At 49.9% G+C, this 12,889-nt stretch overlaps 1 protein-coding gene across 5 annotated transcripts in view; it reads right to left on the minus strand.

Annotated features, from left to right (window-relative positions):
- Tmem268 (transmembrane protein 268) overlaps positions 1–8,711 on the minus strand; it is a 27,413-nt gene extending 18,702 nt beyond the window's left edge. For 2 of the 5 annotated variants that reach the window (XM_013348220.2, XM_013348219.2), the window contains exons 1-3: positions 8,091–8,236; positions 3,587–3,779; positions 790–899 (exon numbers count right to left, since the gene is read on the minus strand). In XM_013348220.2, coding sequence (XP_013203674.1) covers positions 790–899; positions 3,587–3,695 — 219 coding nt within the window. In that variant the 5' untranslated portion in view covers positions 3,696–3,779; positions 8,091–8,236. Of the gene's footprint in view, positions 1–789; positions 900–3,586; positions 3,780–5,060; positions 5,147–6,681; positions 7,606–8,090; positions 8,237–8,309 lie in introns of those variants that run through there. The other 3 variants (XM_026782349.1, XM_026782350.1, XM_026782351.1) reach the window with 3 other exon arrangements.
- Between the last annotated feature and the right edge of the window lie 4,178 nt (positions 8,712–12,889).

Genomic DNA, 12,889 nt, shown 5'->3' on the forward strand with positions numbered 1-12,889 from the left:
AGCGCACCTTGAGGTGCTACACACAGATGATTAGAAATGGGCTAAATTAATATGTGATAATTAGCCTAGAAGAGAATGGGTCAAGCAGTGTTTAAAAGAATACAGTGTCCGTGTAATTATTTCGGGTAAAGCTAGCCTTGCGGGCAGCTTCATATTACAACACTAAGTCTCCTGCCTGAAATCACACAGGCAGCGGGGAGCAAGCCTGGATCCATATCCACACAGCGGGTCTGTGAAGCGCAGGCCTGGATTCACTGTTTGAAGGTATCCTAGCCATTATGTGGTAAGCTCCAGGAACTGTCACAACCGTTCCCTCCACTACAATGTCTTTCTCCTGCCCAGTATTCTTAATATAACCCTCAACAACCCCGTCAGGGTATAGCCTTCCATGAAGCTTTCATGACCACCCACCACAGGGAAGTTCAAAACTTCCTCCTACGCCGTCAGCACCTGGTATGGTCCTCTACTGTGGCACCATGCCTGGCTGACCTTGTCTGGCTCACTTTGCTTACTGGTCCGTGTCTAGCTCCTGCTGGGCAGTGTAGCTGGGCAGTAGCACTGGGTCCTGGTCACCTGTGCACAGCTTAGCCAGCTCAAGGCCTGGACAGAACCCCAACACACACATTCGGAGTGAACACACTGGCAAGGAAGGATACTTCTAATATACTTTCCTATGCACCTGCCCACGGCCAGCTCAGGTAACCGTTAAGGAAATGTGTGTGAAGAGACCAGTGGGTGGGCACATAGCCAGGTGGACAGAAAGAACAGACTCAACCAGCCAGCACTCACCTGAATGCCCCAGGCCTGGAGCTGCTCTTCTACAGCTCCCAGGTCAAAGGAGACGGGTGCACAGGTATTGTCGGTCCGGACGACTGTGAGGACCTGACCATTGTGCAGCTCTGCAAGCAGAACAGAGGATCATGGACCAAACAAGTGAACCTCTGGAGGAGGTCAGAACTGAAGGCATCACACCTCAGGAGGGGAGCACCTTCTCGTGATGAGGAACGTGGTAGCCGTCCTGCAAGCCTAAGGAGGTAGCTTAACTGGGAAGTCCCCAGGAGGCAAAAGTAAGACCCACGCTGGTTAACTATATAATTTATAACTTCCCAAAGCAGAAAGAAATCAAGCAAAGAATGGGTGGTATTGAGTGCCCTGTCACAAGGCTGGAAACAGAGGCTGAAAAACATTAGAGGCCTGATGTTTGGGAAACCCTGAACAGGAAGTTCAACTGAAGAATTTAAATCCCAGCAATGAGCCAAATATCAGATCTAAATAGATACTATGAAACATCAGCCCCAGATGGCCACACCTGCATCCCTAGACTGCTGCCAGGGCAAAGAGGAATGAACATTACAGAGTGAATGCAGGGCATGGATCAGCTGGCCTTAAGCAGGAACCGCAGCTTGCAGTACCCAGGGGGCTGATGGAATCACAATGGTCCTCAAAAGGAGGCAGGTCACAGAGAGCTACACCATTGCTAGCTTTGACCACAGGAGGAGGAGTCACAAGCTAAGCACTGTGGGTAGTCTGTACCACTGGGAAGAGGAAGGGAAAGGACACAGAGCCTTGTCCCGCCGATGCCTTGTCTGCACACATATGGGTATACGCGTGTGCAATTGTTCAGATTGAGCCCTTTACGCCATGCTTCCATGCTGGTCTGTTCATCGTAAGAGTGCCTAAGCTGGTTTAGTGCCTGCATGACACATGAGTGAGTGAGTATGATAGGACTCTGATCCTCAGCACTGATAGGCTCCTCACAGCCTGGCTCAGGAAGGAAGAGCACTCACTCTTAAAGATTCCATCACAGAATTCTAAACCCTAGGTCCTCTCCATAAGAACTCTCGATTTTGCCCTCCTTACTTTTTGAAAAGAGTGCGGTACATGGATAAAATACAGGCCAGCCCTTGAGGGATCACACTGTGACCCCGTCTATTACTCACAAGGTGAATGTATAGGAGAAACTATTTCCTTACCTACCAATGGTCACAGCAACCATGGAAGACTGTCAGCCATTCAGAGGACAGCCTGGATGTCACCTCAAGTGTGTGAATCACTGGCCCCAGTGAGCTCATAACTCAGAAACAAGCTGTTCAGAACTCAGAAGTCCTGATAGACAACACTAATATATCTTTTATGCCCCACCCCCACCTTGATAAAAGTATACATTAAACTGAAGACTACTCAAATGGAAAGGCATAGACAGAAAAGAAACAAGAGCGGCTAACTAGACCCCTACTGGAGAACTGGAGCCCACACTATGCGCTTGCTCCAAGAGTTCTAAGAAGTGGATGGTGTTCACAGGGAAAGAGAAGCCAAGCCCCTGGAAAGCAGTCTACCCAGCTGACCTGGGGGGACAGAGATGGAACAAACAAAAGGAAGAGGTATTTGTGCCCAAACACAGCCACCACCCGTGACTCTCCCATTGGTGCCCTCGCTGCCACACTGGATGAGCCTCCCCCAGGAGAGTCTGGAACCTTCAGACAGCTACACTCTGGGCTACAAGCATTTGCCCAAACCCTACAAAGACCTTTCACCGAGTCTCTTATTTACCTTTCTACTAGGAGTTCCTGGATTCTTGGCAACATGAGTCCTGCACTTAGAAATGCTTGTTTCTAGACCTAAGCAAAGCTGAGAGAGAGAGAGAGAGAGAGAGAGAGAGAGAGAGAGAGAGAGAGAGAGAGAGAGAATATATACACAAAGCAGCAAAGGGGAGCTTACTAAAATTCAGCACAGGGATGCCTTTCAAGTCTTGAAGAAAAGAAATACTTCATCCAGTCCCTTTCTACTGCAGCATGGATAGATGTTTAAATTGCTTTATAACAATTAATAACACAGTCATACAGCTTTTTTGAACAGAGTTTCAGGCCCACTATTAAGCCTACATTTCTATAGAACACCCAGTTTATAGTGCTGTTTTTTCTTGCTACACCCAGCTACCATCCATCCCTTCATTGAGCACAATACTGACTCCATGTCTCCTATGGAGCAGGCCTCCTGCTGGCTCTACAGACAGTACCCAGCCCTACCCTCCCTGAACTTCCATTATGGTAGGGAGGCTGAACACTCAATATTTATCACATAGATAACTGGTATACTAAATAAACTGTGCTGGAAGACCACATCAGAAAATCCCAACTAAGGCTAAGCCATCAAATAATTTGCCATGGGAAGGAAGGATGATTGAGACCCAAAGGATGAGTGGTAACCAGGTACCAAAAAAGCATGGGTAGAAAGAACATCATGTACAGAGGTCCTGAGACTGAATGCCCTGGCAAAGAACAGCCAACAGGGCAGCAGGCAGAGCTGTGGCTGGCCTGGGGAATGATGGCTCTTCACAACATGTCCAGTGGGAGGCCTGGGTCAGAATGTGCCAGCAGGCTGCACATCTAAAAAAGGTAGTCTAGTGGGAAGGAAAGGTGCTGACAAGAGGTGGTGGCAGAGAGAACAGGGTAGAAATGACAGAAAGTGGCCTGGAGCTGAATCCCAAAGACACCCAGTTATCCAGAGACCCCATTTATAGGTGTGAGTTCAGCACAGAATGGGACACAGTGAGAAGGGGATCATGGGGTAGGGGTCATGACCTTACCTTGACCCCAGCCAGGAGGGCTCCTTTGAGGCAGGGTACTGCAGCCCAGGATAGAGGTGGGCAGGGGACCAGCTGCCCCACCAGGGTCTGTGGGAGGCTCACAGGCCATGGCAAAGAGGCAGCTGCCCCCCGCTTCTACTTCCTGTTTCTGGGTGTACAGTTCATGCTGGGGCAGTGTCTCATCTCCTCTCGCCTAAGAAAAACAGCACAAGAAAGAAGGTGAGCCGGGCTCCCGGGCCTTCCCTGGGGCCAGAGCTGCTAAAGGCCAGGGACAGCCATCAGGAGTCTAAATGCTGACTTTTCTGTCCTACTGAGGAAATTCTTTCTCAGAATGAGAAGAGGGAACTAAAACCTTCCCCAGGCCTCAGCTGAGAATTCCCCTTCCAGCTGTGGGTCTTCTCCATCTCAGCCACACCAGGCCCCAGTCATTTCTTCCTGAGATGCCCAGGTAAGCAAGACTGAGGCAGACATCACCTTCATGGAGGCTGTTTCTGTACAGCTTTCTACAAGGCATCGCAAACCAGAGGACACGGAGAAAACAGAGGAACAAACAGGAAACACAGATTACAGGCAGAGTCCTGACAAGCGCGAAGAGGAGAACTAACCAGACAGTTAGGCTACACTCCAGTTCCTTAAAGGGGCGCGGTCCATGTTCAGGGTTCACTGTGGTCCCGCCACCGCCGATTTCTATTTGTATAAACTTGGATGTGTGTGGCTTAATCCCAGAGCTTCAAATAGGCTTCTCCAGATCTAGCAGCCCTCCCCCCACAGGCCCACTACAAGGCATTACACAGAGACCACACTCCATGAATATGAACTCTTTAACCCTTCAATGCCAGCACTCTTGAGGCAGAACAGACAGATTTATGTGAGTTCACCAGCCTGATCTACATAATCCCAACACTGAAGGGTACATGCGGGGAAAGGCAATAGGATGGACAAGCTTAAGGCAAGCCTGGGCTACAAACACAGTCAGCTTCAGACAGGGGTAGGCTACTGCAAAGCCCTGCCCCATCAGAAAGAAAGACAGCAGTCCTGCTGTGACTGTTTACACACAGCTGACTAAGGCAAGGGCTGGGTAGCTGGGGCTTCCAGGTGGCCAAGCCAACACACACACACATTGGTGGCTAAACTTGTATCTGAGAAAAGCCTGTAAGGAGAGTAAGCTCTGGCTTTGCAGCTCCCTCCGAAGGATAATGAAGACACAGCCAATGCCTCCAGTATCAGCTGGCCCACAGGCACAGCAGGCATCAGTCAAAGCAGGGATGTTCCTGGGTCACCAATCTGCTGCAACCTGTGCCGTGTGTCCCCAGGAAAATCATGTTCCACTCAAATACCCAAGAGTGGCACACTGATCCTGTGAGTGTCTGGTGGATGGTCCTTTGCAACATTTATTCGCTACCAAGGAAGGTGACACTGGAGGCCGAATAAAGCTTCCAGATGACCAAACTGGCCCCAAGGCCCACCCACTGACCTCTACTGGGAGAAACTGATCCTTCCGTCCCCTTCACTGTTCATTTTCATTCTTCAGCAGGAGCAGCTGCATAGGTGAGGGATGCCCTGTGAAATGAAAATGTGGGGCCGAAGGACCTGGGGTCAGGGAGGCGACCCAGTAGCTGGTAGCACTTGCCTCACAAACCCGACAACCTGAGTTCAACCCGGGTGCCCACATAAAAGCCAGATGACGTGGCAGGCATGTCTACAACCGCAGTGTTCCTATGGTGATGGGGGTGCAGAGGGAAGAGATGAAGGCAGGAGGCTCTTGGACCAGGCCACAAGAAGAGAGAGCCTGGGGCTGGACAAATGGCCCAGAGTTAAGAGCACTTGATATCCTTACAGAGGACCAGGGTTCAGTTCCCAGAACCCACATAGTGGCTCACAACCATCCATGACTCCAGCTCCAGGAACCCACAAGGGTAATAGACACACACAGTATAGACATACATACAGGAAAACACATAAGGTAATAAATCTATAATTTATTATAAATATTAAATGTATGTTTTTATTCATTTAGAAATATAAATATAAATAAATCTATTATAATAATATATTATTATAATAAATAAAACTAAAAGGAGAAATACAGACAGACCCTGACTCAAAAAGGCAGAAGGCAACAACTACTCTCAAAAGTCGTGCCCTGACCTCTGCAAACTGAAGAGATGAAGATGGCAGCAGCGGGCTAGAGAGATGGCTCAGTGGTTAGGAGCACTAACTCCTCTTCCAGAGGACCCAGGTTCAATTCCCAGCACCCACATGACAGCTAAGAACTGTAACTCAATCCAGTTCCAGGGGATCTGACACCTTCACACCAATGCACATAAAATAAAGTTAAATAAATTATATATATATATAAAAAGATGGTGGCAGCATAATAAAACCAAACTGTAGGGAAAGACAGCTCCATATGAGGGGGCCCAAATATCTGAAGCCAGCCCAATGTTAAGCTCTAGAATGTGGTTCTCAACCTGTGGGTCGAGACGAACTGTACTAAAGGGTCATAGCTTTAGGAAGGGTGAGTCTAGATGGTTCCTTGGGAGCCTCTCTCCCAATGAAAAACAAAGGATGAATGTTACCAAACTGGGAGCCTAAGGCCAAACAGTAACAAAACTTTAGGAAAATACATGAACGCTTTGGAGCCAAAGTCTGGCCGGATCGATGCAGTCACCTTCTGCACCCTCCCATCCCCCAGTCTGAACTCTGCTCTGAGCATCCGTGCAATGGGCAGAGAGGCCTGCCTCGTTTGGCTGCTTCAGGAAGACCATGCTGTTCAGTGCTCTGTCCCAGGGTCCTTCCTTTCCTCAACATGGCTTTCCTGTTTCACGGCCAAGACACACCTCTCCACAACTGAGTGGCACAGGATCCCCTGCGTCTCCAGGGTCAGGCCACAGTACCATGCCCTCACGCCTCTGGGCCTGCTCTGCTTTCCTTCAGCTTATCCACAGACACCTTTGAGTAGACCCAAAGAAACCATGTTTCTCAGCATGATCTAGAAATAAATTCCAGCCACCCTGCAATGCTCTTCAGGGAAGACAGAGTCTCGTCTTTGCTCACCTGGCCTGCAGCAGCATTCTCACACACTAGGTACTTACCTGCCAACCTCACCTTGCCTGTTTTCTTTCTTATACCCCCAAGAGGTACAAAAGCCACAAAAACAGCCACAAGGTTGCACCCAGAGTCGACACCCCTCTGCTTCCTCTGATCAACTACTGGACCACAAGGCAGACACAACCTTGTCATCTGTTGTCCAGGCCACACTTCAGCCTTACACCACTGGAGTGCTGAAAAGGCTGGGAGGAGCTGACACCGGCTGGAGTTGAAGCCTGGGACTGCACAGAAGGATCCACTGGTTGCAAAATCCCACAATGAAGCATTGTTTTTGGGGCAGAAATCACAGCACCCACAGCACCCCTCGGCTGCCCACAGAGACCCAATCAGCAGACTCCAGTCATAGGCCTGTCACACGCCCACGACTGTGTGGGCTGGCTGGAAGCAACCTGGCCAGCCCAACTACTTCCCACCTTGGTGGCCTTGAGAAAGGCACTGGACTTCTCTCTGCCGCCATTTCTGGAGCAGGGACCAGGAGAGTAATTTAGGGTTACGCTGCGGTTCCCGGTTCACAAAATCTACCTTGGAGAAGAGTGCTTACTGAGCGAAGGCAGCTGACATCGACCACAAACAAGCCTTCCTTGAGAACCTTCTAGGGCCAGCCCCCGACTGTAAAACCAGGAATGCAACATGAAGAATCTGCTCAGTTCTCCCTCCAGGGATCGCCATCCACTGGGAAAGGCACCCACCAAGAGAACTGCCAGAAAGATGAAGAGGCAATCAGCAGCAAAGGGGCTGCCTAGATGTTCCTAGGCTTCACCAAAGTGGAAACTGAAAGAAGCCGTGCCAGATTTGAATGTGTTCAGACCCAGAGGTCAGGATGGCTCCCTCTGCAGATCCTCATCCAGCCCAGAGCCTACAGGGCCACGAGGATGAAGGCAGACCTCCAAGGGCAGATGTTGACCATTTACCATCCCCTCAGCCCTGCTCCAGGCTTCAGTACACAAGTCAGGGAGCCCGACGCAAGGGTAAGCGGAGCACAGAACGAGCAAGCGCTGAGACTCCTGCCAGTCCCTTAGGGAATCCACATTTCAACCAGATTTTCCAGGCTGTGCAGACTCAAGCTCCCAGGGGTCCCATCGCTGCACAGTGCCTGCCAGCCTCACCAACAACTAAGCGCCTGCCCAGGCTGCCCTGAAAGGAAAGAGAAAGCGTCTTTCCTTCTTCAAACTCAGCTTCACTACACTGCATATCCAACAGATCAGAGGGGCAACAGTCCCAAAAGTTTAGGACAAAAAAGGCCTGGCTAGACAAGGAATCCAAACTACCCATTTCAATGATGTGGACATTAAGCCCCGGAAGAGAAAGCTGACTATTCAAGGTCAGGGAGCAAAAACCCGGAGGGAGCCAGAACAGAAAGCCGGCTTAGCCCGGCCGGCGCCTCCCGTCGTACCTGGCGTTGGCCTTGGGCAGCTGGCTCCCTGGTCTGCCCTCTGGCCTTGGGGCTCCCTCACCCCAGAAATCACTCGCCCTACCCCGCAGCTCCCACGCCTGACGCGTGGGGTGGGAACAAGTCACCCGAGCCTTAGCGGCGGGACGCGCACGCAAGCGCCGCGGCCCCAACCCCCGGAGCGCGGGCGTACGGGCGCGCGCACGGTCCGCGCACACTCACCGCAGCCCGGGGACGCGCAGGGTCGGAGGCCCCTTCTGCGCCACGGCGCCCCTGTGCCGGCGTCCCAGCGTCCGCCTCTCGCGCCTCCCGCGCCCCGCCCGAGCGGTCTCCTCGCCAAGCTGCCCTGCGGCCGCGTCTCCCGGGTCCAGCCGCGAGCGTTTCATCAGCCGCGCTCCCCTAGGGCACCGGAAGGGGCCCCGCGCCCGCCACGTGCTTGGGATCTGGGCTCGTCCCCGCAGGGAAGGAGCGGCGGGGCGGGCGAGGAGGCCGATCCCAAGTGACCGAGAGTCACAGGATCCGGTGCATGAGGCACACTCGGGACCAGAAGTTTCTTCTGGGCTTGTTATTGAAAAACGGCATGTAGTACTGAGAGCGTCGGCGTGAGGAGACGGCCTAATGGCTGGTTCAAAGTCTCCATTTATCCATTCGGTAAATTAAACTTTGTCTGCGTTTTCTTTTAAAAATGTTTAGTTATGGGGCTGGAGAGATGGCTCAGAGGTTAAGAGCATTGCCTGCTCTTCCAAAGGTCCTGAGTTCAATTCCCAGCAACCACATGGTGGCTCACAACCATCTGTAATGAGGTCTGGTGCCCTCTTCTGGCCTGCAGGCATACACACAGACAGAATATTGTATACTAAATAAATAAATAAATAAATAAATAAATAAATAAATAAATAAATAAATAAATAAATAAATAAAAAATGTTTAGTTATGACTGTGCCATGAAATTGTGTTATTTTTAACGAAATAATGTGTGAGCTGTTCAAACTCACACTTGCTCATCCTACTCTTGGAGATTTATGAGGCTCTGTGATGACCTTTCCAAGTGAATCCCTGGTCTTGGATTCACCTTGGTTTGTTGTTCTGACAATAAGGGTGACACCAGGCTAACTGCACGTACTTTTTCTTTGCAGTATGTGCTTATATAAAAGGAACAGATTCTATTCTATTGGCCACCTTACCTTGTCTTTCAACAAAAAGCCTGAATACTTAGCTCCTGCTACAATGGCCTCATTTCTTAAGGGGATCATAAGCTTCTGTACTTTGTTAAAAATGGGCCTCTCCTTGCCTTGTTCCTCCCCTATGATGGATGCATATGTGGTTCCTACCCTTACTTGCAAGAAGGGCTAGGACACAAACACCACTGCCCTTTTTTTACATACGCGTTGGTCTTGCACAGGCACACAATCACATTTTGTGTTCAATCTCTTGAGGACTTTTGGACCACAGGACTTACATGGCTGCATACCCAAAGGAAGGATGTTTGGAGCAGCAAGAACGAATTGAAAATCCAAGTAACACCCCATGTGGGTGCCCAGGGAGACAGATGAGTCAGATCAGGGTGTCAGGCTATTAAAAATAAATTTCATTGTGAGCAAATCAATACTGAGTACCTGTTCAGTGCCAGCACTTTAGAGAATAGTTCGTAGAAGGGTCATAGGACCTTGACCTATGATCAATTTGCTAGTAGTATGATCAATTTGCTAGTAGTAATTTAGAGGCCTGGAAAAAAAAGAGACTCAAGGGGTACTGAGACTTCCAAACAAAATGCTGACAGGCTATTGAAAGGGAACATGAAGCAAGCTGTGGTCTAGCCCAGGTCTCTAACCCTGCCTCTGGAGCAAGGCCTACTACCTCCATGATGAGACGGCCTGTCTGCCCTTTCCACCACGCTTTCTTGCCCATGTTCCAGCACAAAATTTTCTGTTGGCACATCAGCCTCCCACAGGCACGGAGATGGGACTCGGAAGCTGCCGACAAGGTTAGGGGAAGTAGCAGCCTGAGCTTTGGCTGCCCTGTTCTCTCATTCAGTGATACCTGCTGATGTGAAAGATGTCAAGAACCAGTGGATGCTTACAGTGTTCTGACAGCATCCCTGAACCCTGGGCATGGTGAAAAGGACCATCAACTCCAGGGAAGTGTACTGCAGAGCTGACTTTAGTACTGACAGCTTGGTGGAGCCTCGGGGACCTTAGTGGTGATTTCAGCTTCACCACCTGCAGCCTACCCTGGATGAATCATTGCCCTCTCCCCAAACCCCAAGTTCCATAAATAGAGCTGTTCTCAGTTCCTCCTGTGCCCAATTCTTTCACTTCCAGGTCTCAGTGGTTCTCATTATCTGCAAGACTACTGCCAAACCCGTGCTTCTCACCGGACTGGCCCATTCTCGGGTCTTCCCTCTTCATCAGGAAGATTAGTGCCAAACCCATCTTTACCTGACAGGCTCATTCTTGGTCTTGATTGGCAGGGTCCTTGTTCTGAAAGCCCTATCCTATCGTAGGCTGAGGGTTATCCCCTTCTTGATGGCTCTTGTTTAACCTACAATTACACCTACCACCCAGTATGGCCACTGCCTCTTTCTTTCCACCAAAGCACAAACCTTTAAGTCCTATTCCTGCTGGTGTTCATAGCTGCCCAGGGCCCAGCCCACAGCCTTTTGTTAAGTACATCTGAAGAAGTGATTAGACAGGTAAGTCAACCAAACACAAACCCCAGCCAAAGACACCCTTACTCAGCAGCTACTCCATACTGCTGTTTGCAGGGGTCCAGCAGCCAATGAATTTTACATGAAGTAAAACAAGGAACTTCTCCCAGAGTGGCAGAAGCTGGAATGTAGCAGCAGATGGGACTGGAGGGTGCGGCAGAACCACAGGGAGAGCACTTGAAAAGCAAAAGGTAAAACACTACATCTTGGTTTTTGGACTTGGCCTGCTGAAGACATCCATTGAGTTTCTAGCTGATGTTGGAAATGCTGCTTTAGACATTGCCATGGGGCGATCACACAGCAGCTCAGGCTGGAAGTCCAAGAGTCACAGATTCAAATGCAGCACTGCCACTAATAAAGTTTCTAATTAACCTCTCTGAGCCTGTCTCCTCATTTACACAATAGAAGATAACTCTGCAGGAGCATTTATATCAGTACCCTGAATTACTATTAATCCTGATATACATGTACTAGTCAAACATTTACAAAAGTGTTTCTTATAGAAGATGCCACTGCTAGAGGCTCCATGATACCTCTTCCAACTCCTGGAGGTGGCTTGACCTAATGAACTCCACTGTGAGATGACATGGGGTGGCAGCAGGCAGAGCACAGAACCACACAGCTGCTGTCCTTGTCAAGTGTGCTGAGAAACTGGGTCAAAGCCTGAAGAAAAACTGCTGAGTTCCTGTCAGGAAAGACAACAATCCCCCCTGGGCACAAGAGCTGCAGAATGCCAAGAGCCAGCGGCAGGTACTAGGGACAAATGGAGTGGAGCCACAGAATTCCTACATGGCTGAGCAGAGGGTTCAACTAGTATGTGTGACTCTTTTCTTCCTTAAAAAACACAGAAGATGACAAGAAGCCCCTTTGTGGGCTCTGTGTAATCAGCCCGGCTTCTCTTCTGATCTGCAGGTGTTGCCGACTGGTCAGAATGCCGCCACTCTTCTTCCAAGTAGAAAGAGGCAGAGGTGAGTGGGTTGCCCCCAGCAGTAAGCGTGTCATTACGTTTACACTTGATGCAGGAGCTAGTCAGCACCACTTGACATTATGAACCAGAGAAACCGTATCTTCTCCCAAAGTCACCAGCCAAATCTTCCCATGAAGACTGTAGAAGACCAGAGCAAAGCTAGAGCTGCTTGGTGGTACACAAGGTTTGGCAGGAACTCAGGAGCCACTGAAGTGATGGGAGATAAACTGACATGGAAAAAATATCTTGGCCTCTGCCACATTGCTCCTAAAGGGGGGGGGGGATGACAGGCATGCAAAACTCATCAGAGCGCCAACCTTTGGAAGGACAGTTTAGTTGACTTCTGGTACCATTAACCATCTTGAATGGAGACAGGCTGAATGTGCTCAGAAATGCAGACTGTGTATTGCAGGCATTGCCTCCCTGGCCTAGGGGCAGGTGAGCAGAGCTGCAGTGGAGCTGCTCTGACCTGGCTCTGTCCCCTCCTTGTTCTGTGACCTCTGACGTCCTGCGAGCCTCTGGGCCTGGCTTTTCTCAGGCATGGAGGGCCACATCTCTAACCTGCAGGATCTAAAGGCCTCACAACAGAATGAGTTGCTTGCAGTGATTAGGATATATGAGTGTAAATTACTTCTTCTCTCTTGAGTTTCCACCACTCCAAGTAAGTGGCCATTCAGGAAACTGTCAAGATTACCCACAAGGTTACACAATGTGACTTTAAGCTATTTTATGCCTCTATAAGAGACTGTGAGGAAGGCTAAGCTATGGCATCAAACAGAATGTTCTCATGTTTGTAACAAGTAATTGGGACATCCTTTCTAGGAAACTTGTGTAACCACTGATGAACAACATGGGGTGGGGGTGGGGTGGGGGGGAGGGGGTTGGAGAGGATGAACACAGAAAAGATACCAGAACAAGATACACAGAAAGCTCAGCAGAGACTAATGAGCTAAGGCAAAGATGCTTAAAGGCACTGAAGATCTTGGCTCTACCACATAAACCCTTGCCTGGTTCCTTAATGCCCATACCTAAAATCTCGTAAAAGTTGCCAAGCAGTCAATTGGTTAAGGACTGGAGACAGACAGCCCAGCGGTTCAGAGCACTGGGGCTGGAGACAGACAGCCCAGC

Source organism: Microtus ochrogaster, chromosome 10 (assembly GCF_000317375.1).
Source record: "Microtus ochrogaster isolate Prairie Vole_2 chromosome 10, MicOch1.0, whole genome shotgun sequence".
Lineage (NCBI taxonomy): Eukaryota > Metazoa > Chordata > Mammalia > Rodentia > Cricetidae > Microtus > Microtus ochrogaster.